Raw genomic sequence first — 27793 nt, 5'->3', positions numbered from 1 at the left:
GTGTGTGTGTGTGTGTGTGTGTGTGTGTGTGTGTGTGTACAGACACACACACACACACACACACACACATATATATATGAGCTTACCAGAATACTGCATAGTAAAGAGGGGAAAAACACAGGACAGTGACTAAGAGACACTGAGGATCAGAGGAGTAATGCAACATTTTTCTAATAGGAGCTCCAGAGGTAGAAAAGACTTAGGGAAAGACATTAGGTGAGGAGATAATACTGATGACTTTTTATAACTGAAAAAATGGCATGACTTTTCAAGTCATTATAGCTTAGAAACAATGACATCTCAGTGGCAAGGAGCAACCTAGTACCCAGAGCTTGGTTTCATATAACATTTTCCAGTAAAAGGAACCAGGGTGAGGAGCTTTAGTGGCTCAGTTGGTTAAGTGTCTGCCTTCTACTCAGGTCATGATCCCAGGGTCCCAGATGGAGCCCTGCATCAGGCTTCCTGTTCAGTGGGGAGTCTGCTTCTTCCTCTGCTCCTCCCTCCTGCTCTGTTCTCTCTTGCTTTATCTCTCTCAAATAAATAAATAAAATCTTAAAAAAGGTTAAAAAAAGGACCTACCACTTCTTAGAGAAATGGCTGATGGCTGATCCTAGGACTGGGCCAGAAAACATGCAAGATGAGCCTGAAGCAACTTACAGTGCTACAAGAAAAGGTGGTGTGCAGAAAGAGAAGCCTACGTTGGTGGGTATATCAAAGGCACCCAGGAGCCAAGTGAAAGAGCTCTTCTTGGCCGAAGCTGGAACAAGTTGAACAATAAAATAAAGTTGCATTGTATTGTGACTCAAATTATAAAATATTCTTGAGTCCATACTAATATTTACTGAATATTCAGATCATCCGAATAAATATTTACTGAATAAATAAGTAAATGAGAGAGAAGAAACATTTTCCATGAATAAGAATTCCAGCTAATTTATGTAGATTCCATGCCCTGAAGAAGGGGGGCTGTAGATCACTGTAGATGTGGCCTACACCCAGTGATTCCCTTCCAAAGAATGCAGTATGGAAAGGGATAGAAAAGAGACCTTACAGTGGAGAATCATGGCAGGCACTATACCAGCAAGGTGAACAAGGTCAACAGGAGCACTACCAAGTCCTGTTAATAGTTTATACTCTTGTCACTACCTGATGAAAATAACACTTCTGTAGTCTTTCTTCCCCTAGACCATTAATTCTATCTAATCATGAGGGGAAAACAAATAAAACAATAACAACAACAACAAACCCAAATTCCAGGAGAAAGGCATGCTATGAAAGACTTAGCCAGTATTCTCCAACTAGGAAAAGTCATCAAAAACAAGGTAAATCTGAGAAGTGGTCAGAACAGAGTCAACCTGAGAAGACATGGCATTACCACCTAAATAGCATTGTCTTCAAAGGCAGGGAATATGCCCATTATGTCTTGTATGTGATTAGTATATTTTGTAGGAGAAATGAAGGTGCTGAAAGATGTATGCCCATGTGAAATTTACTGTCTGCAGTTGAGGGTATATTGAATATCATCACTTGAGAAGATGATAAAACTCATGTTTGCCCACAAATACAATCTACAGAACGATTATATCTAGTTCTGTATAATGAACCCTGTATATAAAACTTTTAATCCAAATACAAATTTAAAGGGGCGAGAGCTTCTTGATTGTCAGTACTGTTTCAAAGCAGAATAAAGCCAGTTTTACACTGGAGTCACTTTCAGGCTGGTGACAGTCTGTTCCAATCCATAGCAGATTAGTCTTAACATATGCATCATCCTTTTATTGCATTAAATAGCTCAGCTACATTCTTCTATAGACCTTTTCTTCATTGTAGGATTTTCTCTGTATCATGCTTTAGTTTTAGGTCTTTAGGATTCTGCCACCTTTTTTTTTCTTTTTTTTTGGGGGGGTGGGGGTGGGTAGAGGCAAAGAGAGTGGGAGAGAGAGAATATTCAGTAGGCTCCATGCTCAGCACAGAGCCTGGCGTGGAGCTCGATCGCACAACCCTGAAATCATGACCTGAGCAGAAATCAAGAGTCAGATGCTTAACTGACTGAGCCACCCAGGTGCCCCAACTTTTTTTTTTTTCCTAAAATAAATATTAACTCTAGTTCTTTTTTTTTTTTTAATATATGCTCTATTCTGCCAGCCATATTATCTCAACTCTCTATTATGAGCACCACTGTTCTTTTCATTCTTATATCATTAACTGTGGAATATGTGAGATTATCATTCATCCCACATATTTGTCAACCAGGTAGGAGGTACTACTTTTATCATTTTGATTGAATAAACCTGAAAGTGGCTGAATACGTGTAAGACAGTCCCACTAACATAATCTGCCTTTTCTACTTACCATGTGTTTTTGGTAACAACTGTCTGTCTACATTCTTGTCTTAAAGAAGATCTACTTCTCTTAGAATTGTAGGCTCTTTTCTTTTTTCTTGGGGTGATGTCTAAACTATAGATATTTTAGTCTTTGCTTGCTTTACCGCAGTGCAAAGAACTGACTTGATTTCTTTTCATGTCATTGCTACTCTATATTGTTAAGGAAATGAGCCTCATTTAGACATGTAGTCTATTCTAGTCATTTTTAAAAACTAAAGAGTGAATTATTTAAAGTCAAAACACATTTCCTCTGTGGAGTAATTATATAGGGCTCCACAGCCTATGGCATGGAGAAATAAAATAATCCCCAATGCATAGAGTTGCATACTAAATAATGCCCACATACTGCTCTGAGTTAACTATAAATTCTCACTAGTGTTAATTAAAAATTATATGGCAAAGCTTCTTCTATAAACCACTCAGTGACCATGACCTTTAATTCTTCTTGCTGATGCCCATAGTTAAACTACTTGCCATTTTCTTAGATGCCTTCTTTTCATTCTTCATTTTTATACTATATTTTACTGGTAAATTATTTCTGGAAATTATAGAAGTTAAAACTTGCATTTTTATCAAGAGATTTATTCTTTTTCTTCATGGAAATACTACCTAACTTTGAGTAAATTACCCTTATCTCAGGCACATCAGCTATGTACCTGTTATAATCTATAACAAAGGAATTGTGAGCTTTATTTAATTTGTTGAAGTAGATTAAAAATAGTTTGGGACCGTTAATGCACATCTCTTTGAAGGTATAAAGTATCGTCATTAGACTTCCTGTGATTTAAAATGATACTCAAATATGTAAATTGCTAAGATTGCTTTGGGTAATATGGACTTTTAACAATGTTGGTTATTCCAATCTATGGAAATGGAGTATCTTTCCAATTTTTTATATCATTTTAATTTCTTCCATTAATGTTTTATAGTTTTCAGAGTACAGGTTTTTCAGTTCCTTGGTTAAGTTTCTTCCCATTTTGTCATTTTGGGTGCAGCTGTAAATGGGATTGTTTTCTTAATTTCTTTTCCTACTACTTTATTATTAGTGTATAGGAATGCAGAAATTTCTATATATTAATTTTTTAATTAATTAATCTTGTGACTTTACTGAATTCATTTATTAATTCGAACAGTTTTTTGGTGGAGTCTTTATATATATGTATATATATATATAGTCTATATATAGTGTCATGTCATCTCCAAATAGTAAAAGTTTTACTTTCTTACCAATCTGGATGCCTTTTATTTCCCTGTCTTATCTGATTGCTGTGACTGGGGCTTTCAGTACTACCCTGAATAAAAGTGAGAGTGGACAGTCCTTGTCCTGATCTTAGATGAAAATATCTTCTTTTTCTTCCTTGAAGATGATATTAGCTGTGGATTTTTCATATAGGGCCTTTATTATGTTGAGGTATATGTTCCCTCTGAAACTACTTTGTTGGTAGTTTTTGTCATAAATGGATGTTGTACTTTGTCCAATGTTTTTTCTGCATTTCTTGATCATATGGTGATCATATCGTTTTTATCCTTTTTCTTATTAATCTGATGTCATGTTGATTGATTTATGAATAGTGAACCATCCTTGTATCCCAGGAATAAATGCCACTTGATTGTGGTGAATCAATTTTTTCACATGTTGCTGGATTCAGTTTGCTAATATTTTGTTGAAGATTTTTTCATCTATGCTCATCAGAGATATGGGCCTATATATCTCTTTGTCTGGTTTCAATATCAGTAAATCTGGCCTTATAGAATGAATTTGGAAACTTTCCTTCCTCTTTTATTTTTTTGGAATAGTTTGAGAAGAATTGGTATTAATTCTTTAAATGTTTGGTAGAATTTACCTGTGAAATTTTTTTTAAAATTTTTTTTATATTTTTTACAAACATATAATGTATTATTAGCCCCAGGGGTACAGGTGTGTGAATCGCCAGGTTTACACACTTCACAGCAGTCACCATAGAACAAGCACATACCCTCCCCAATGTCCATAACCCTACCACCCTCTCCCTACCCCCCTTCCCCTGGCCACCCTCAGTTTGTTTTGTGACTTTAAGAATCTCTTACAGTTTGTCTCCCTCCCGATCCCAACTTGTTTCATTTATTCTTTTCCTACCCCCCAAACTCCCCATGTTGCATCTCTAAGATTTTATTTATTTGACAGAGAGAGAGATCACAAGTAGGCAGAGAGAGAGGGGGCAGCAGGCTCCCTGCTGAGCAGAGAGCCCGATGCTTCGGGGCTCCATCCCAGGACCCTGACATCATGACCTGAGCCGATGGCAGAGGCTTAACCGAATGAGCCACCCAGGTGACCCTACCTGTGAAAATTGTTAAAGTGGCCATACCACTCAAAGAAATCTATGGATTTAATGCAATCCTTATCAAAATACCAATGACAGTTTCCATAGAACTAGAAAAGATATTCCTAAAATTCATATGGAACCCCAAAATACCCTGAGTTGCTGAAGCAGTCTTGAAAAAGACAAATCTGGAGGCATCACAATCCCAGATTTCAAGATGTACTATAAATCTGTAATAATCACACCAGTATAGTAATGGCACAAAAATAGACATATTGATCAATAAAACATAATAGCAAATCTAGAAATAAGCCCACACTTATATTGTCATCTGCTAGAGAAGAGGCAAGAATATACAATGGGGAAAAATAGTCCTTTCATGAAATGATTTTGAGAAAACTGGACAACTACATGGAAAAGAAAGAAACTGGACCACTTTCTTACACCACACACAAAAATAAACTCAAAATGGATTAAAGACCTAAGTATGAGACCTTAAACTATAAAATTGCTAGAAGAAAATAGGGGCAGTGATTTCTTTGGAAATTTCTTTGGAAAAATGGAAACATTTTTCCATTCAACATGTCTCCTCATTCAAGAGAAACAAAGTAAAATTAAACTCTTGGGACTAGACCAAAATAAAAAGCTTTTGCACAGCAAAGGAAACCATCAACAAGACAAAAAAAGCTATCTACTCAATGGGAGAAGATATTTTCAAATGATATATCTGATAAGGGATTAATATCTGAAATATATGAAGAACTTATACAACTCAGTACCAAAAAAACCCCCAAATAATCACATTTAAAAAATGGACAGAGGACACAGACATTTTTCTAAAGAAGACATATGTATGGCATAAGGACACATGAAGAGGTGTTCAGCATTACTAACCGTCAGGGAAATGCAAATCAAACAATGAGATATCACTTTACACCTGTCAGAATGGCAAAAACAAAACACACACACACACACACACACACACACACATGCACACACATACACAACAGAAATAGCAAGTGTTGGCAAGAATGTGGAGAAAAAGAACCCTCATGCACTATTGGTGGGAATGAAGATTGGTGTAGCCATAGTAGAAAACAATGTAGAGGTTCCTTAAAAAATTAAAAGTAGAAATACCTTATGATACAGTAATTCCATTATTGGATATTTATCTAAAGCAAATGAAAACACTAATTCAAAAAGACATATTCACTCTTCTGTTTATTGCAGCCTTATTTACAATAGTCAAGATATTGAAGCAATTCAAATATCTATTTGTAGATGAATGATAATGGTGTATGTGTATATTTATATATATTACGTGTAAATATACACACACACCATACCCTATATATAAAGATGTGTGTGTGTGTGTGTGTGTGTACACACACACACACACACACACACACACACACACACACATATATATGTAAAGATCCACAGTGGAATATTATTCAACCATTTGCAACAACATGGATGGACGTAGAGGGTATAATGCTAAGTGAAATAAGTCAGTCAGAGAAAGACAAATAGCTTGATTTCACTCATATGTAGAATTTAAGAAACCAAACAAGCAAAAAAAAGAGAAAACAAACTCTTAAATAGAGCACAAACTAATGACTAGCAGAGATGAAGGGGTGGGGGGGATGGGTGAAAAGAGGTAAGTGGGATTAAGAATACACTTAATGACTACTGAGTAATGTATAGAATTGAAGAATCTTTGTATTGAACACCTGAAACTAATATAACACTGTATGTTCATTATACTTCAATTAAAAAGTATGAATCGCTTTGAAAATTCTATGCTAATTCCTAAGCTCCCTTTAGATAAAACCATTATGCCTTCAGTTACTATAGCCGGAATTTACTAAGCACAAACTATGGATTAGGAGCTGTGTTTGGCTTAAGAAAATACAACCCAAACTCCTGCTTCTAAGGGGCTTGGAAACTGGAGTGGCAGACAGAGCTGTAATGCAGCTCCTCTATGAGGTGGTAAACATTTAACATAGGAATAAAAGGGTTCTTAGGTGGCATGAAACATAGCATATCCACCTGGGGCTTGGCTGACAAAGAAAAGGCAAAACAAGGGGAGAAGGGAGCTGTTTCCTGAGTCTTGAGGTTGAGCAGACCGCCAGGAGCCCAAGAGGGAATGGCCAATGTAGGTGAAGGAGGTAGCAGATGTGCACACATGGAGAAATGAACATGTGACCTCTTCATGAGCCCTTAAGGAGTAGGGTGTACTGTGGTTTAGCTGCAGGTGCTTACCAGGAGAGTTGCAGAAAATGAGACTAGCAAACTAAGTTGGCACCCAAAACAAAACATTTTTACTGCATTGATGTTGGATTTAGGCAATGGATGATTTTGAAAGCACAGTCTATATAAGTTGCTGGAAAACTGGCTGTGAGACCAAGAGCAGAGAGGGTTCTAGAAGTCTGCCTTGGACAGCTATTAAAACCAGTAACTTAGTTAAGTGTATCTGTAAAACCACTAAAAGGAATATTAGAATTTTAAAGAAATATTATAAAAATGACTTTGTTTTTATTATTTTTCCCCAGTGGGAGAGACTTCTGAGAGTTGCCCGGAAGCCACTGATTTTTTGTGCCACAACAAGAAGTGTGTTGCGTCCTACCTTGTCTGTGACTATAAGCCAGACTGCCCTGATGGGTCTGATGAGGCTCACTGTGGTAAGTGATCTGTCTGCTCTCATGCAGCCCATTCAGCACAGATTTTACTTCATTAGGAAAGTAACATATTGGCATTGATGACGGAGAGGAAATACTCTTTCCGTGCACTAGAGGAGATTTAAAATAGTCAAAACATTTTTCCCAGCTTCTCTATCCACACATCCAAATCACAGCCTGCTTAACTGTTTTATCCCCATACTAAACGCCACAGCAAATCTTGTCCTAAAAATTTCTCAATGTGTCATTGCGCAGAACTGCAGGGGGAGGGGGGTGTCAGAATTTTAATCGCCAAAACTGACCTGTTGGTCTACATTTCTTCATTGGTTTTCATTTCCTTTTCCAGAAGATGGTTGATTTTATAGATGAGGCTAAAAATGAGCACTTCAAATAAATGCTAGTAAATGATTAGTTTAATCAGTTACATTGCTCTAGGAAAACGGAGCTAGATTAGCCACATTGGTTTTTTTTTTTAAAGATTTTATTTATTTATTTGACAGAGAGAGATAACAAGTGGACAGAGAAGCAGTCAGAGAGAGAGAGAGAGGGAAGCAGGCTCCCTGCTGAGCAGAGAGCCCGATGCGGGATTCGATCCCAGGACCCTGAGATCATGACCTGAGCGGAAGGCAGCGGCTTAACCCACTGAGCCACCCAGGCGCCCCAGCCACATTGGTTTTTTTATTCAAACTTTAATTCAAGTGATTTTTAGAAGTCATGCATACAACCAAGTATGTAGTTTTAAAATATGAGCATGTATTTAAATCCAAAGATTTTTTTTTTTTTGTATTTCTTTTTGATGAGCATTCATACGGAACCTCACTACCATATAAACTACCTGTTGCAATTAGGGTTTGCTGCATAGAAAACTGCCCTAAAGTTTAGTAGCCTAAAAAAGTTTCATTTTGTACTCAATTTTGTGGATCAGTAATTCAGAAAGGAATCAGCAAGGCAGGTTGTTTCTCATCCACATGGCTCCCAGCAGGTATGGCTGGAACTGGAGGGTCACTTTCAAGATGGCTTCCTTCCCTCCGGGTTTGGCACATTATTACTCTTTGATCTCTCTGTCTGGCTTGACATAGCATCTCATTCTCCAGGGCAATCTAATGTGGCTTGGGCTTTCCATAACAGGGCTATCACAGGACAGTCAGATATCTTGCATGGGATTGGCTTTTACCAGAGTAAATACTTTCAAGAGCAAACATTCCAAGAGCCACAGGAAAAACAGGAAGAATTCATATGATTTAGCCTCGGTAATTCTAGAAGGTCACTCTTGGGTCTTTCCAGTGGTCGTGCAAATTAAAATGTCTAGCTTCAGTTCGAACAGAGAAAGGGGGTAGATTTTACATTTGGGACAATTTCATGCTGTACAGGAAAGGAGTATCATAGAAGTCATGTTCAAATTTTTCTTTTTAACTCAACATCCTTTTTATTCCTCAAGATCTTATAGTAATGATGCTTCTGAAGTGTTCATTTTCTCTTCTTTTGTGTTTATTAGTTTTATTAAATTGTGGTGAAATGTGCATAACATAAAATTTACCATTTTAACCATTTCTAACTGTATAGTTCAGTGGCATTAAGTGCTTTGGCATTATTGTCCAGATATCACCACCGTTCATCTCCAGAACATTTTTCATCTGGAAAAACTGAAATCCTATACCCATTAAACAATTAATGCTCCAATTTCCCTCCGCCAGCCCCTGAAAGCCACCATTTGATTCTCTGTTTCTATGCATTTGACAATCTGGCTATCTAACACCAGTATTTGGAACCATATAGTATTTTTCTTGCTGTGATGGACTGAATTCACTTATCATAAATTTCTCAACATTAATGCTATATTTTAATTTTAAGTCAAAGTGTCAAAGGGAGTGAAAATCACTGGCACTTCCTAAAACTGTACTATCAATGCCACAGTATTATAATCTTAATTTTACAAACTATTATGTATTACCTTTATAATAAATGCATTCTCAAATGAAATTCATAATATATTGAAAGATTTCCTACTGTTCTTTTTTAAAAGCTTCTATTTAGGTTTAACTTATTTTTTTTTCCCCTAGTGTTCTTTCTAGCTTTTAAAGTACTCCCAAAAATACATTTTTTGATACTGACTGTAGAGAACCGATTCCAGTGATGCTCAAAAAAAAAAAAACAACTCCAAAACCTTTGTAAAATCACTATTTTCCCCACCAGACATAACAAGTAGAGAGTATTTAAAAAATCATCAGCATATAGTACCATTATAGTATGTATGTATACTATATACATATAGTATCATTAGTTTTTGATGTAGTGGTCAACGATTCATTGGTTGCATATGAAAATAAGTAATATCCAATCAAAAGTCAAAGAAAAAATCACCAGCAAAAGAAAATGAATTTTCTAAAAGAAAAATAATTTGAACAAGGTGACATTGACATACATAATCCAGTGAGGGGAAGGAGAGCTGTCATGTGCACAAAGAAAAATAGTTACAGGCAGTAAATGTTCCTCCTCTCACTTCCAGATGCACATGTATTGAAAATATTTATATACAAATTATATTCTTCCATTTATTCCTATTATTAGTATGGGCTGGAAACAGCTTTCTAAGTGTTGAATATATAAAAATGAGTAAGACATTGTCTTAGATTTCAGAAACTCACTTTCTCCCAGGTGGGGGGTGCAAAGGGATATATTAAAATATGGTGTTCTTTGCTTTTTGAAAAAGTTGGTTATAAAAGAATTCTGATTACTTTTGAAATGTAATATATACTATTCATAATAAGGTTATCACAGCACATTTGGACAGTACAGATGAAGACAAGCGTGTGTGTGCATGCGCACGTGCGTGCACGTGCCCGTGAAACGTAAATATCGGCTTGTAAAACCTAAATAGTTACTATTTTGGTTTTTCAAATGTGAATGCTGCTTTTGTCCCCCCACCCCCACCCCAGCTTCACTCATTTTTCCTCTCAGACTGCTTTATGTGATTTTTATTTTTCCCACGGTACTTGACCTATTGATGTGAAAATACACAGAGGCAGTTTTGATTTTCAGAACCTGAGTCAGTTGCATGCCCATATTTATTAGTGTTTCCTACAGCTTTGGTGGACAACCGCATACATAATTTGATTTTTTTTAAATGAAAACAGTATGTTGACAAATGAAATGGTCACTTTCCTGAAGATCTTTGACAGACTTTGTTCACATCCAAAAGGAGCACTCCACGGCACACGTGGTTATACGGGTGGCTTAATGATTCTGCAAAGTGACTTCATCAGTATTTTATGTTGAAAGTCTTTTGGATACATTGGAGACATCAGAGTTAGATTCCTGCAATCCGATAATCTGTTGTGGATGATGAAATAAATTACAAAATTTTCAAAATGACCTTTGGAGAAAAATAAGGAAAAAATGGACCTTTGGTTTATTAAACTGAAGTCTTCATTTTGATGTTGACCCTCTCATGTTCAGCAACTATTTAAATTCTCAGAGACTTGTTTCCTCATCTTCATCTTAGCTAGAATCCCATCCGTTCTATAGATTACTTTGGGAATTAAATGATATAAAGAATGTATTTGTTCAGTCTTCTAGGATTGATAAGTCAGCCTCTTCCATTCATTATTTTTATACTCTCTTGAAATTTGTCAGTCAAAATGGATGTATTATATATACTTTATATACTTACCAGAAAATAAACTCAGCAATTCCTCAAAAGTAAATTTTTACTGTAGGTTATAAACAAAGGTAAATTTTTCTTTTGCATCTCTAACTCCTGTTGGAAAAATTCCTGGTTTGGAATAAATGAAATCGATTCTTTTTAAAAGAAACCATAAAGTCCCAAAATGTGCTCTTTTTTTTACTTGGAGGAAAATTATTACCTAAAGCCTGTATTAAGTGTGCTTTGTACTCTAGGCTAGGGATGTGCAGGGTGTAGATGGGTGCATACTCTGATGCCTTTTACAGCAGCTACAAACATGATTATCCAGTCAGAGCCTTCTTTCCCACTGAACCCAAAGTCTTCCAAATCCTTCTCAATGCAGCACTCTATGAAGCCATTTCATGCTGAGGAGAAAGTATTAAATATCCCTGTATTATGTATCGTGGTATAGCTCAATAGGGCAAATATGTGAATGTGATGAATTAAAAATAATTATGGAGCCAGCTCTTAAAAATATATAAGTAAGTTGAACAATTTTACACTGACCATACCACCACTGTTGGCTGGATTACCATACCACTGGGAAAATGCCATTTGTTGAGACGTTGGTGGTAATACTTTAAGTATATTTACTAATATACTTAGTATTATATTAGTAAATATACTTACAGTAGAAACTTCAACATCAGCCAGCCTAACATCATGGTAATTCCTGTTAGTTGCCTGGCCCTCCTTTGTGTTTCTTAAAAACAGAACTCCCAATTTTACTTGTGGTGGCATTGCAACCAGCGACAAATACCATCCTCTCCAGACTTCCTTGTAGCCACCGGAGGCCAATGACTATACATGGGAATTTGGGGAAGGTATCTCTTTAGAAGGAAAAACACCAGACTCGAGGAAAAGTCTCTTCTCTTTTCCGCTTCCACTTCTTTCAATGCCTTGAACACATGTGATACTAGGGAGTACCACAGTCCTTTTGCAACCATGAATGATCAGGAAGATGATAAGGTGTCAGGAATAACAGATGGAAAATATGTGCTTCACAACCACACAGTTGAACTATAATACCACCCCTAAACAGACAACTTCTTGGCCTCTTTTTAATTGAGATGAATTAATTCCTGTCTGTTTCAGCTTCTACTACTTGGGTTTTCAGTTGCTTGGAACCATCCGATGTTTAATTAATACAATAAGGAAGCTGTATTATCTCTAGTACTAAGAGGTCAAAAGCAAGAATCCTAGAGTTGGTTGATTTTAGCAACTTCTGTTATCAAAACATTAGAACTACATGGACTCCTTCCTTCTTTATCCAGGGCTGTTTTCATGTAAATGACTTTGTAATAAAGTTAGCCACCCTACCCATATAATGTCTTCGGTCCTAATGATCATATCTTTACAGTGATAGCCTGAGAAAAAAATAAATGGATTTTCTTCTTTTGATTTGTTTTTAAGAAAAAAGCAAACTTTTCCTAGGTGCCTTTTCCACAGTAAGGCTCAATGTCTATATTGTATCCCAGGACTATGGCTAAACTAATCAAGATGAGGAAAGAGAAAACACTGCCCATCACGATTGCTTAGATAACTTATAAGTAATGTCTGGCTATCTGAGTGAAAGAGGGTGGATTGTCAAATAAAATAGCACTTCTGTCCTCTACAAGAGAGAGAAGGAACGACTGATAAATGAACCCCCCAAAACTAAGGAAAACATTCAAAAAATAGAGGAAAGTAGTCTTAAACATAAAATTTGAAAAAAAAATCGGTTTTTATTTAAGAGACAATTTTCTGAAAAATTTAGTTGGCACAGAGGCAATTTTAAGATTCAGTTTCAAAACATTTTGCATCAAAGAGAAGGTTATTGTATGCAAGGCAAGGGGTTTAGGAGAGTATATTCAAACAGTATGAAAAACCTGATATTTTGAGCCATGGAAATAACCCAAGAGCGTTCTTAAAGATGATTAATGTGGTTTGGGTTTGTAAAGTTGATCAATGAAGGCTACACTGAAAAAAAAATAGGCTCTTAAATAAATCAGGGGCTTGGACCAATGGAACTGGGGCAGAGGTTATAAACTTCAGGGGAAGGAGAGAATTAAGTTTTCAAATGGAGAACTGACAAGTGTTGGTGATAGACTGAATATGGAAATGAGGAATGTAGAACCAAAGAGAACTTCAAAGGTAGAATCTTTAAGAAAAGAGAAGATTCATTCTCTGAACTTAATTAGTAATCTCAGTGAGAAGAACTCATCTGGAGAGGTGAATGATGAGTTCATGTTAGGCTTTTTGATTTTGAGACAACAGTTGCAAGTTCCAAATGGAATATTCAACAAACATTTGAAGGTAAACACCTGCATTCCATCCTGGCTGTAGATTTGTAGGTCATCTGCATTAAAGTGTGAAGGGCTGTGGGAAAGGTTGAGTGAAAGGTATACAGAGCAAGAAATTTAAGGATATAAAATTAAATCAAGAGGGGCACCCTGCTATGTTTGTAAGTTATAAGAAAGGAATTGGTAGAAAGTGTGAGATTGAAAGACCTGGAAAAGTTCTCTAACTGAAATAAGTGGAGCCATAGAATGCTAATAGCTATAGAATGCTTGATAAGGTGTTGAAATCATAAACTGAGATTAGCCCTAGAAAAGGGAAAAGGAAAAATGACATAACTTTGAGGTAGAGAGAATGAAATAGAATTTATTGTGATTGTATTGATATCTTTAGAGTCATACATAAAGTCATATGTTAGATAAGGTGGAACAGAAGGTTCAAGGGTGGTTACAGAGAATCAAAAAGGATATAGAACAATTATTTTACAGGTCCTGTGTGTTAGGGAGTCAGTTACATGGAAATGCAATAGTGCAGAACCTGTATATGACATCATTCTAAAGAACACACAATGGCCATTTTATATTTATACTGGAAGACTCTGCATGTTTGCCCTTATGTTAGCTAAACACCTGGAGAACTAGATTTCTTACTTTCATCTGTATTGATAGCACATTATAAACCTATTTATATCATGATACTAGAATGATAAACATAAGGAGGGGATATAGAGAGCCCATAAATAAGCATCTAAAATTAAATGCATTATATACCATGTTGAATGAAAGAAATGTACATAATTAAAAATGATTCTAGATTTTAAGGATAAGATGCAATCATGCCTGAGAAGTGAAATACTGATATTTAATGAGAGTATCGTCAGGAATCCAGAACATTTTCTGTACAATTTTTTAAAGCTTTGCTTTCGATATGTTTGTCATCCATTTTAACAGCATGTTTTTCTCCTGATGCAGTTTCTTTATGCTAGTATTAGTTTTACATTAAGAAGAAGTTATGAACGGGAAACCATCTGGAGAAGAAATATTAAAAGCAACATAAATGTCATCTCTCTAAAAAGGAAGGAAAAGTCAATAACAATCTCAATTGATTCCTAGTGGTTAAATCACGCAATCACTCTGTCTGTACAACACACTTTTACAGTGAATGCTCAAAGATAATAACTGCTGTGTGAAAAAAATTAAAAACGAAAGCAGATATCAATTGTATTATGATGGTACTTTTCACGGATGACTAAGTAGTAGACATTCAGCTATTATCTGGTAATTTGTCTCATTATGAATAACTTAATTTTTAATGAGTTATCAATCAGCCCTTAGAAGAGAACTTTTTTCAGTATTGAGTGACTAGCTCTGAAATGTTGTATGTGGTTGGTTAGTATGGTATGCTGAGAGGGTGTGTGTCCTCTACAGTTTACTACTTCTCCAAAGGCACCTTTTTTTACTTAATGACTTTGCCCCTCTAATCGTCTGTACTCTTCAAACACCAGAGTGAACACAGGGACTGAACTGAACTTTGAGACAATTGAAGCTATTGATTTAGTTGACCTGACTTACTTGTATTATCATATTATGTTCATTGCTTATGTGTAGACACAGTTTTATCTATCATCTATAATATTATTAGTCAATCCATACAATGCCTTCATGGATAAATGACAGTGTTCATGCACTGCCTCTAGACTTTCTGATTAAAAAAAAAAAAAAAGCTACCATGTACATTGTACAATTGAAATTACCAATGGATGCCAATGTTCTGGTTCTTTAAATTGATTAATAAGTAAAATAGGCAGGCACTAATTCTAAATTATCACAAACGTAGTATAATACCTAGTGTAATGTACATTTCCAGAACATTCTATTAATATCTTCCTTTCCTTAGGCCATTATACAAGCACACCAGGAAGTTGCAATTTTGAAATAACTTCAGGAAACTGGACCACAGCCTGCAGTCTTACTCAGGACTCTGAAGATGACTTGGATTGGGCCATTGGCACCAGAATTCCTACTGAAGCATTGAGCCCAGACTTGGATCATACCCCAGGTAAGTCTAACAGAGATCCCCAGGCCAAGTAATGCACCCCTGGAAATCTGCCTTCACCATTTGAGTGAATATCAGACAGCATTCCTTGTGTCTGTGTGTGGGCAGAGCTCAATAGTCTTCATGAAAAGAGAGTGAGTCCTTTCTAACCTCTGAATTATTGACTAGACCCAGAACTGATATTGCTACAACAAGGAAATCCATGACTCCTGTTTTAAGAGACTGACAGGTTTTATCTACTCAACAAGTAAGGGACATTCAGATGAATGCCTGCTGTAGGCAGAGGTTAACAATGGGAGGAGTTCTCTTGTGGCCTCAGTGGCCAGCAGCTGGCCACCAGTGTTGTTCCAGTCCCTTTGACATGTAGGGGCTGAGACATAAAAGATAAGTGGTGATGGAAGGAATGAACATCAACAAACTCTTGACAGGATTTGCCTCCTTCCTTGTTATTTGAGGTTAAAGGAATCCTTAATGGTCTGCCAGGTAATAGGGTCAGAGCAGAAGTAAGCTTATATTCTCATTTACTTTTACCCAGAAGTCTTGCCTACTCTGTATGCCCCCCACCATGGAATCTAACTTTTGTTAGGGATAAAAAAATAATCATTTTAGAGACAACTTTTCTTAGGGATAAAACTTGTCTACATTTTCTTAGGGATAAAATCTAGTTTTTCTTAGGGATTAAAAAAAAACTGAGGTATTTGTGATGGTTACTTTCACGTGTCAGCTTGGGGGATGTCTTTGGATGAGGTTAGCATTTAAATCAGTGAATGTTGAGAAGATTACCCTGCGTAATGTGGGAAAGGGGTGTGGGGCTCATCCAATCAATTGAAAGCCTAAATGGAACAAAAAAGGACTGGCCTCCCTGAGCAAGGAGTAATTAATTCCCCTCAACGCTGCATGCAGATGTCATCTGTCCCGTTGGCTTTCCTGGTCTTCAGCCCACCAGCCCACACAGCGAATTCCGGGGGGCTTGCCAGCCTCTGTGATCACATGAGCCAATTCCGTACGGTAAATGTCTTTCTGGATCCATATACATTTTATTGGTTCTGCTTCTCTGGAGAACTCTAATACAGTATCACTCAAAACAATTGAAGCATAGGCACAATGAAAAAGGACAAGATTATAATGGAATTGATTAAATTGACACTTCAGAGGAAAAATATGCAAGATTGTCTCAGCCATTCTATGACTAGCAAAAAGAGAAGAATACTTGTATTATTTGTATATTCAGGCAGATTGAAAATTTTATGACATTCCATTATAGCCTATGTGTTCATTTTTGCTTGACATATGGCCTGCCTTTCATTTCCAGATTGAGTATTCTTACTCCATTTGACCTGCCAGATTGTATTTCCTCTTCCTCACCAAGTGTGGTTTTGCGTGTTTTGTTTTGTTTTGTTTTTTTAAAGCATGAAGTTAGTATACACTAGATTATAGGTTAATGGAACAGGATAGGCCATCAGGACACTGAGGTTGGTAATTAGGATTTAATACAAAACAGAGACCAGTTCAGTGGGAAAAAAGATAGTCTTTTTCAGTATGGAGTTGGCTTATCTGGGTACATAGCTGAAAGGAAATGACATTTTTTGTGTATTTTATAGACAGAAATATATTTGGATGGATTAAAGACTTAAATGCAACAAGTAAAAACAATAAAACTCTTGCAAGAAAACAGAGGGTAACTATGGGCAATGTAAGGACAGAATCTCACTTCCAAGAGACCAGAAGCCACAAAAGAAAAGATGCATGTATTTGATGGTGAAAAATTATAGCCGTAGGGGCACCTGGGTGGCTCAGTGGGTTGAGCCTCTGCCTTCGGCTAGGTCATGGTCTCAGGGTCCTGGGATGGAGCCCCGAATCGGGCTCTCTGCTCAGCGGGGAGCCTGCTTCCTCCTCTCTCTCTCTGCCTGCCTATTTGCCTACTTGTGATTGCTGTCAAATAAATAAATAAATAAAATCTTCAAAAAAAATTATAGCTGTGGCCTAAAAATTCCATAAACAAAATCAACAGGCAAACAATAGGCTAGAAAAATTTTTGTGTGTCAATTACAACTTGGATACATATAGATAACTCTTATAGACTTACTGGAGATGAAAATTTTAACAACCAGAAAAGATCTGCATAACTCATTCACAGGTGATTGCATTCAAATAATCAACAAAAATATCAAATGATGCTCAAGTCCTCAAGTTATCAGAAAAATACAAATCAAAATAAAAAGATGGCGGGGGGCGCCTGGGTGGCTCAGTGGGTTAAGCCTCTGCCTTCGGCTCAGATCATGGTCTCGGGGTCCTGGGATCGAGCCCCGCATCAGGCTCTCTGCTCGGCGGTGAGCCTGCTTCCCCCTCTCTCTGCCTGACTCTCTGCCTACTTGTGATCTCTCTCTCTCTCTCTGTCAAATGGATAAATAAAATCTTAAAAAAAAAAAAAAAAAAAGATGGGGAAAGGTTTTTAAAAGCCACCATTGGATGGCAGAGAAATGGAGAAGCAGGTAGCCAGAGAAGGATACTCATGCTTCTCTGGGAAATTTTCCATTCTGGAAAGCATTCTGACCATATAGAAATAAAAAGACCACCACATAAGCACATGTATATAAGGATATTTACCTCAACATTGTTTGTAGTTGAAAATAATGGGAAATAAAATGAATGTCCCTCATTCATACCATCATTTATTTGTTCCCTCATTCATTCATGAATTGGCCTGTTGAATGCTAGGCACTGTTCTAGGTGCTGGGGATACATTAGTGAGTAAAACTCAATTGCTCCAGTGCAGTTCACATTCTAGAAGGAGGGAAAATCTAACTGATTCAACATGGTAAGGAAATAAAGTACAGGGTCCATTAGAAGTTGAGTGGAGTAAGAAGTAGGATTGAGAAGGCATATGGACGGTTGTGTGTGTTACAGCTGGGGAAGGATCACAGTTTCTAGGCTGGTCAGTTAGGCTGTGGTGGGAAAATGCCATTCAAAAAAGACTTGAAGGAGATGACTAGTGAGCCATTTGGATTCCTAAGTCAAGAGTATTGCGGTCAGAGGAATAGCCAGTGCCAAATGCCCTGAGATCCGAGTATGCCCGGGGTGTGTGCCCCAGGCCACAGGTGATGTTTTAGGTGACCTAATGAGTTACTGTGGTACATCCTGTGCACTGTATGATGTTGGGCGGTCTTCCTGGCCTCTAGTCACTAGATACCAATAGCATTCATCTCCCTGCTAAAAAGGTTTTTAAAAATTGCCAGCTTGCCCTTGGGGGACAATGTCTCCCCTTTTGGGGAACCTTGAGGGACAGCCTGGAGGCCTGTGTAACTTTTTAAATCCACAGCATACAGTATCATGCAGCCACGAAAAAGAGAGATTTTGGCACTATGAAGTTGATTTGTAGGGATTTCCAAAACATATTTTTAAAGATATTATTTATTTATTTGAGAGAGAACAAGCACAAGCAGGGGAAGCTGCAGAGGGAGAGGGAGAAGCAGGCTCCCCACAGAGCAAGAAGCCCGATGTGGGACTTGATCCCAGGATGCCAAGATCATGACCTGAGTCAAGGCTGAGCCAACCTTGGCATTCCCAGAACATATTATTAAAGGCTAAAGCAATACACAAAATGATTCTATAGTTATCTATGGTCCAATTTTTTATAGGACAGACAATAACTAATGCCCCCTTATTCGTGAACATATATAGTTCCACATAGTATGTCTGTGAATAACTGTGTGAGCATGGAGAGGAAGATAAAAAAGGATATACGAGTTTATTAACCCAGAGTCCTTGGATGAATGATAGGGCTGGAGTAGGTGACAGGGAGAATAAATCTAAAAACAAAAAGGAAATAAGTAAAAACAAGAATTGCACCTCAAAAGAAAATCTAAGGTACATGATGGTAGCACCTACATTTGTTTGTGGAAACTGTGGTGAGTATTTTTAAGTTTTACCATGGAAAAACCCTGAAGAATGATCTTTTTCCTCTATTAATATTGATTTCTTTCCTTAATATTTCTTTTCATCAATTTTACATTACTAAGTAATGCATCCCTTCCTAAAATTTAAATGTGTAAATAAGCCGAAAAAAGAAAAAAAAACCTTCTCTGGTAATCACAATAGAGTGATAGAATCACCTGTAATCTTTCTATTTTGTATATTTTGCCATTCTTTCTGGATGTATACATTTTCATATAAAAATAGGTTTCTACTAAGTGATTTGATAAATATACTATGAACAAGTTTATATGTGATGAAATTATTTTTTTTTTAAATTTTGAACTCTTAATTTCTTTTTTTATTAACATATAATGTATTATTAGCCCCAGGGGTACAGGTCTGTGAATCATCAGGCTTACACACTTCACAGCCCTCACCATAGCACATACCCTCCCCAATGTCCATAACCCAACCATCCTCTCCCTACCCCATTCCCCAGGCAACCCTCAGTTTGTTTCATGAGATTAATAAGAGTCCCTTATGGTTTGTCTCCCTCCCAATCCCGTCTTGTTTCATTTTTTCCTTCCCTACCTCCCAAACCCCCCACTTTACCTCTCAAATTCCTCAGATCAGGGAGATCATATGATAATTGTCTTTGTCTGATTGACTTACTTTGCTCAGCGTAATACCCTCTAGTTCCATCTGTTATGAAATACTTTTAACATGATATTCTGCTTTTTGGATATAACATAATTTATAAAAATTATCTAATGGTAAACTCTTAAATTATTTCCTAACAATTTCACTATGGTAAACATCACAATAGTGAAAATACACTTAGATGAAATTTTGTTTTTTTACTTTTATGATAGTTCCTGAGGATAAATACTTTCTTTTTCTTGAGAACTTAGGAGAAATAATCCAGTTTTCATTTTTGCTGCTAAGATCTCAACAGTCCCATTTAGATGCAGTGTCTGTGAGGTCTCCTGATAACATCTGCAGCAATCTTTCCTTATCTTAAGACAGAATTTGGAAATCGGGGAGGGCATCTGCTAGTATAATGCTTCTAAGGGTACAAAAGTATCAGAGGCTCAGTTTAGGAAAAGATAAAAGTATAATCAGCAGACGTGGGAAATGTTCTGTGCATTGCTCAAAGAGACAAATATGAGTGATCAATTGATACCTTTTAATGGAACAATTAGAGACTATTAATGGCTGCATTTATTTTCTTTTTTGAACTTTTATAGCTTGTGTGAGTTCATGAAAGGCCACCTGAAAGGTTTTGAATCTGGTCATTATGCAATATTGTACACAAGTAATGTTGTCCACAGATAAAGAAAAGTAATCATTCTGGCAGAATACTTTATTATCCTCCTTGTTAATCACTACTTGAGACAGTGTATTTTTACAGAGTACTCGCTTCAAAGCAGCCCGATTAGATCATCCTTGACACACTAATGTGGCTCACTGAACTTGTGTAGGCATCCCTGAAACAATGGGCCGCTAAATAAAGGACATTAATTAATTTTGACCCCCTGGGAAAAACAAAATTCTTTATGAGAAGGCCAACTGATTCAAGGAGCCTACGGTCTATTTCTAAACATCTCAACGTTGCTGTTAATTAAAACTGTATTTATGGATCTTTTCACTTATTGTCACCAAGATGAGGCATTAGGTCCATAAGGAGGACATTTTCAATGCTCATCACAGGCCTATTTATGAGCCTTTTTGGAGCCATTGTGGAAGCTGTGGAGGAAAACTACAGACATTAATCCACTCTTGTGTGCACATGAATAGTGTTTAGGCTTAGTATATACAGCCTTTAATGGCAAGAGTGACATTTGGGTAACACGAACTAACGAAGGTATAAAACAAAAGCTGCCGTCTCTCTCTCTCTCTCTCTCTCTCTTTTTTTTTCCCCCTTTCTTCACAACTTTATTTTCTTTTTTGTGGTATAATTGACCATATCCACAATTAAATTCTAAAATTGGGAAAGATAAGAGTCATCTTTTTGCTGTTTTTGTATTCCCTCCAGCATTGAAGATGGAAAGGCACTTGATCATACTTGTGTAGGTCTCATGTTACTTGTCTGTGTCCTTCTGTGTTTATTAACAGGAGAATATTTTGGATTAATTAATGCAACAAGCACTTCCTGAGTGCCTAGTAAATACACAGTGTGTTGGTAACTAAGGGTGTGAGTTAAGGAAGATGTTTGTAAAGTAACTGGAATGAAATATGCTGCCTGATGTAAGCACAGGAAGTTACTATTGTGCAATTATATATTCACAACACAAGGTCAAAAAATATTCTAAAACTATCTTAGTGATACTAATGCTCTAATGTGTATAATGACAACTTAAAGTACTAGGTGTTCAACAGATAAAACTTAATTGATAACGTGGGTTGACAGAACCATAGGCAGATGATAATGGTACTTCTTTTTGAGTAGATGCAGGTACTATTATTATTCCCACAGGTGAGGAACCAGAAAAGCTGAATGACTTGTCTAAGCCTATATAAAGAATAACAAAGCCAGAATTGAACCCCACGTGTATGAGCCTAATCCAAGCCCACTTCAGGACCTCCCAGGAGCAGGCTTTGTCCTTAATGTATATTCACTATTGTGTTGGATCTTATAGAGAGAGTGTGAGGATGTAATTTAGGAGTTAACCTTAGATACTTTTATAAATCATGAATCTCCTTCCTCTCTATCTGGGGCCACTTAACTTCTCTTTCAGTCTGGGGGATATTATCATCTCACTCTGGTCTCTAATAGAATAGAGGGAGACCCTCATATTCATTTGCTTGGGAGATTGGGGCTTGGCCAAGGGTGTGGAGTTAGAGATATGGAAGCCAGCCTTCACTCACAGTTTACCAGACTGCTCACTCTGATCTTACTCTTGTACACTCATGCACTCATACACATGAGAAAGATAATAATTGTACGGTAACACATTTTTTAAACCATCACATATAAATTCTGATCATTGGACCAGCAGTTTTTGAGATATTCCAGGAAGCAGGGGAGAGGCCAATGGGACCAGAATGGATGGATAAAACAGTAGAAATTCCAGCCCAGGGAAATATGGTTCACTGTAGGTCTTCCCAAGGAAGCTATATAAATAGTCTAAAATCAAAGTAAAAATACTGTTATGGACAGAATTGTGTCTCTCTAAAATTTGTACGTTGAAGCCCTAACCCTCAGTGTGATGACATTCAGAGTTGGGACAGAAAGGTAATTCACGAAGTCTTAATTGTGGGTCCTGAATCTAATGCTGATGTCCTTATAAAAAAAGGAAGGGACACCAGGGATGTGCACACACACAGGAAAGACCCTGTGAGGAGACAAGGACAAGCCCCTAAGCCGAGGAGAGAAGCCTCATGAAAAACAACCCTGCCAGCACCTCTTGGACTTTCAGCCTCCAAAACTATGAGAAAATCATCTTCTTTTGTTTAAGGCGCCCACTCTGTGGTATTTTGTTATGGCAGGTTGAACCGAATTATACAAATACCAGGAAAGATTGTGAACTCTTTAGACTAACTTACTGGAAACCAGCACTCAGATCACCTGGCAGAGTTGGGAACTTGGCCCCACCCGTGCATTCCCTCCAGTGACCACAGAAGGGCTTTTTCTCACAAACTAAAATCAGAGAGCTGCCACGTACAGATAAGCAGACATGTGCGTGGGGAGAGATTATCGTGAGACAATTACAATCTAAGATAAAGGCACAGTCATGTGTGGAGTTACACTGGATCAACACTGTAAGTTTGCAGGGAAATAAAGATAACTCCATCCAAGAATTAAAAAAAAAAAAAAAAAGCATTAAGGGGATTTTGGGGGGGGTTCAGTTAGCTGAGGCTCTGACTCTTGATTTTGGCTCAGGTCATGATCTCGGGCTCAGTATGGCGTCTGCTTGAGATTCACTCTCTCCTCTCCCTCTGTCCCTGCTCTGCCTGCACTCACACACACACACAAACTCTCTCTCTCTTTCTCTAGAATAAATAAATAAAATCCTAAAAAAGAAAAAAAAAATTGGGGGCATTGCAGTTTGCCTGTCTGCTTACTTACTTAACCAAAGAAAGTGGTTCTCAGACTTGGCTGTATATTAGAATTATCTGAAGAGTTAAAAAAAAAAAATGTGAATTATCTGCCTCTATCCACTCAGATCCTGATTTAACTGGTTAATATTGTGGCCTGAGCATCAAGACGTATAAGAATTCCTCAAGTGATTTTAGCATGTAGCTGAAGTTGCGAACTACAGGGAGGCCTACACCCCCAGTGCACCTGTAGCACACCTACTTTTCATTCTCCCGAGGGACAAGCCTTCCAGGAAAACGGTTCTGTATAACAGCAGTGGAAATTCTCCCAAGTTGCCTACACTAAGCAATGAAAGCCTTCATTCAGAAGTTTCAATGCCTAACCAAGAGTCGGTAGGCAACCAAAGACAACCAATACCATGAAAGAGAGAAATGGGGATATGAAAAGAGAACAATTCCCCCTGGAGGAAATGGATGGCTCGGTGTAGTGGACATTCGTTTTATTTTCTTGGTGCTCTTTAGAAGGCTGTATTTCATATTGAGCTGTAGAAGCCCCATCTGGGTGAGCTCGCCCAGCTTCTCGTGGATTTAGGATGAAAGCTGCCAATCAGATACATGGCCTGCAAGACCCATTATTCACCTCTCTTTATCCCAACATGCTCTATAGGACTATAACCATTTTTATGTACAAAATGATACTAAAATATAGGAACATATATATAATACCTATATAATATTCCAACAATCTTATCTATACTTAATATATCTTAATATAAACTGTGTCCTATTGATCAAAAATTTAATTACAATAAGGAAATACAGTTATTTTTCATTATAATATGCTAGTTATGAAAAAATTAATCCTAATCTTATAGAAATATATACTGATGTGGTTAAAGGAGATGTAATTTGATATCTAGGATTACTTTCAAATTAGTGGTGTTAAGGAGGTAGGTGTTAAGAGAGGAAACAAAACTGACCACGGTTGAACTTGTTGAAGCTAGGTCTTGGGTCGGGGGAAGTTCATTATGCTATTCTTTCTACTTTGGTAGAAGTGTGAAAGTTTCCAAAAACAAAATTGTTCCCTCAAGAGATGAGTATGACTTACCCAAAGTAAAGAAACTGACAATATGATGTCTAGTGTGAAATAAGAACTGAATAATCAGAAAACACGAAGAGAATTGTCAACAGGTAGAAGTTGAAGACAACAAAAACAATAATAACAGAAATAATATCTTCGCTAGATCCTTCAAGGACACTGAGATATATCAAAGGATTTAATTTGTAAATCCGCCTTTTATCTCATCATTTAATAATACACTGGCATTTATTATGATACCAGTTCAGAAGAGATTTTTGTTTAAAATTGGATACCTTCTGGATATACTAAGAGGAGTTAATTCTTAATATACCATAATAATAATAATTACATTAAAGTATGAGAAGAGTATTAAAAAGAAATGTGATTTGTGTGATGCTTCAGCCATCACTTTAAAGATACATGTGACGAAATGGAAGATAAAATTATATGCATTGGCATGGTAAAAAAATGTTTTTCCCCCATTCATTCATTTCACAAATGTTGAGTTCATTTTTTGCCAGCCACTATTTTAGGTACTTACAATACTTGTAGGTCAGATCAGAGAAGGATCTCTGCCACCTCATGGCTAACATAAGAGAAAGGGATAGAAAATCAGTGTCAAGCATTATAAATTAAAACAATGGGCGGAAAAGGAAACAGAGCAGTAAAAGAAGGATCAATCAGGAGAGGACCAGTACGGGGTGGTGTAGGAATTATGGGAGTATGGGGAGGAAGTAAGTTAAGGAAATTTTCATGTGTAGCCACTAGAAGGAGGGTGCCTGTGTTCCTGTTTTCAGTTTTATAAAGGGCTGAATGGATGTCAAACAGTTGCTCTTCTTATCCATTCACTCAAATCCAAACAAAATAATTTTTTTTTCAGACAAAAGAAGGAGAAATTCCAGAGGGATCTAGAGAAAGGGAAGTAACAGCAGTTAAATGTTTCCTAAGTGTCAGGCAGTGTAAAAGGTGATATAGATGTTATCTCATTTAATCTTTAAAACATTGAGACATGGAAGATGCTAAATTCTTAGAAAGGTTAAAAAATTTGAACAAGTCATGGGTATGACTGAGCTGGAGGATTTGAATATCAGACTCTGACTCAAAAGACTTTGTTCTATAGCCTACACTGTCCCATATAATAGCCAGTAGCTACACAAACTACTGAGCCCTTGAACTGTGGCTGGTGCAAGTTGAGATGTGCTATAAGCATAAAACACACATTGGACTTCGAAGATGTAGCATAAAATATATATATATATATATATATATGTATGTATATGAACATAGCAACAATTATTATTTTTTAAATATTTTTTAATTTTTTATAAACATATAATGTATTATTAGGCCCAGGGGTACACGTCTGTGAATTGCCAGGTTTACACAATTCACAGCACTCACCATAGCACATACCCTCCCCAATGTCCATAACCCCACCACCCTCTCCTTATCCCCCTCGCCCCGACCACCCTCAGTTTGTTTTGTGAGATTGAGAGTCTCTTATGGCTTGTCTCCCTCCTGATCCCATCTTGTTTCATTTATTCTTTTCCTACCCCCCAAACCCCCCACATTGCATCTCCACTTCCTCATATCAGGGAGATCATATGATATCAACAATTATTTATATATTGAAATAACACTTTGGATTCATGGGTTAGATAAAATATATTACAAAATATATACAAAATAAAATAAATTACAAAAAATTCACCCGTTTCTTTTTACTCTTTTAAATATGACTACTGAAAATACTAAGACTACATAAATGGCCCACAGTATGTTTCTATGGGACAGCCCTATTCTGTATTACACTGCCCACACCATAGGGAAGGCTTTCCTATCTACAAAGGGAATAAAACACTAGAATCAACTAAAGAAATACTGGAAAGTGCCCATCTCTGGATCTCTTTAAAGATATGCAGTCTCTTGGTTATGAATTCACACACTTCCAGCTGGGACCTCCAAAGATGATCTATTCACAGGTTCCAATCTGGTTTAAGTGGAAGGTACTTCGCAAAGTGGTACAATTATAATAATTTAATCCAATTTATTATCTTCAGAATATTTCATTATGTATATTAACAAAGTACATCCATTAAATAGTAACACACAGTCTTCTTATGATATCAGCAATTTTCATGTCCCCAAATAATGCTTTTTGGCATTATTGCTCAAATATGAGAGTATCTTCTTCCATAATTTTCAGGTCAATTATTCCATCATTTTACAAGTATCCAGGCATTATAGTTTCCCAAAAAGGAATTCACTCAACTCCTATTTATTTGTTGACTTTATTTCTCAGTAAAATAATGGACCATTAAACTTAATCCTTTCTGTCTTCTCAAAAACTTTTCTTTTTGTATTTATTCCTTTTTTCTAAGTGTCCTTTAACTGCCTATTACTGTTATCATACTTTTTGCCTTTAAGCATCACAGTTTTCTTATCTTGAAAAACGAAATCTAACCTCAATTTCACTTCTAAGTACTATTGTTTTTTCTTATATTTCAAAGATGAGACAATACAAAAAAGTGTTTATACTCTCTACCACACTATACATACTTTCTTTGGTTCCCTGCAGTTTATCTTCTGCAAAAATATTATTTCCTCAGCAAATAATTTTTGGCTGCCCACTCTGGGTCACTGATCTAAACATTGTAGTGGCGCACATTTACCAAACACATCAGCTCTCATGGGGCTTAAGTACTAGCTCCTTTGAGGACTTTATGATTTTGTAATTCTTCTTGCATTATTCTGATTCTTCTCATGTTGCACTTGACATTACTGCTCAATGCACAGCTTCCTGGAAGTTCTCACCCGCAGTGGACTGTGATATGTATTTCCTAATAGGTGTCTTTGATGCTTTTTCTTTTTCCTTGTAAAACCCAATTGTGAGTCTTACTCAGTATTCCGACTTTTACTATTTTAAATCTCTTCCTGCACTTGTTGATCGCACAGAGTTTTCATTCTCTCAATGTTCAAAATTTGCTAATTTCTGCATGCTTCTGGTCTCTATTTCCATGTTCTAATCTCACATTATCTGTTATCAGTGGGATAATTTCCAGTGTCTGCAAGTCACGTATCCAGACTCAAGCTTACCTTCCTTTCAGAAAGGATCTCCTCCTACTATTTCTGCCCCTAATATTTCTGTTATTGACCTTATTATTATTTAACACAAGTCTTTCTCAATTTCCAATTCATTCAACTCTTCATTCTCAACTTACATGTTTTTACTTTAGCATTTTCACTTCTGTCATCACAAGTCACTGTTGGGCTCTTGTTGCCAGTGTCAAGAAAACTCATCACCAGTGCAAATACTGTCCTAAACCAGGCCACTCTTCTCACTGACGCAGGATTAATGTTTCAATGGGGTCTGTTAGTCC

General features: G+C 36.8%; 1 protein-coding gene across 1 annotated transcript in view; it reads left to right on the top strand.

Moving 5' to 3' along the window:
• Positions 1-27793, top strand: part of LOC111155577 (MAM and LDL receptor class A domain containing 1) — a 757926-nt gene that overhangs the window by 514733 nt on the left and 215400 nt on the right. The window contains exons 30-31 of the mRNA XM_022515825.1: positions 7240-7368; positions 15221-15382. Of these exons, the coding sequence (XP_022371533.1) occupies positions 7240-7368; positions 15221-15382 (291 nt within the window). The remainder of the gene's footprint in view (positions 1-7239; positions 7369-15220; positions 15383-27793) is intronic.

This window comes from Enhydra lutris, unplaced genomic scaffold, assembly GCF_002288905.1.
Source record: "Enhydra lutris kenyoni isolate GAN:26980312 unplaced genomic scaffold, ASM228890v2 scaffoldscaffold42, whole genome shotgun sequence".
NCBI lineage: Eukaryota > Metazoa > Chordata > Mammalia > Carnivora > Mustelidae > Enhydra > Enhydra lutris.
The sequence above is the reverse complement of the archived record's forward strand: the minus strand, read 5'-3'. Positions and strand labels throughout refer to the sequence as shown.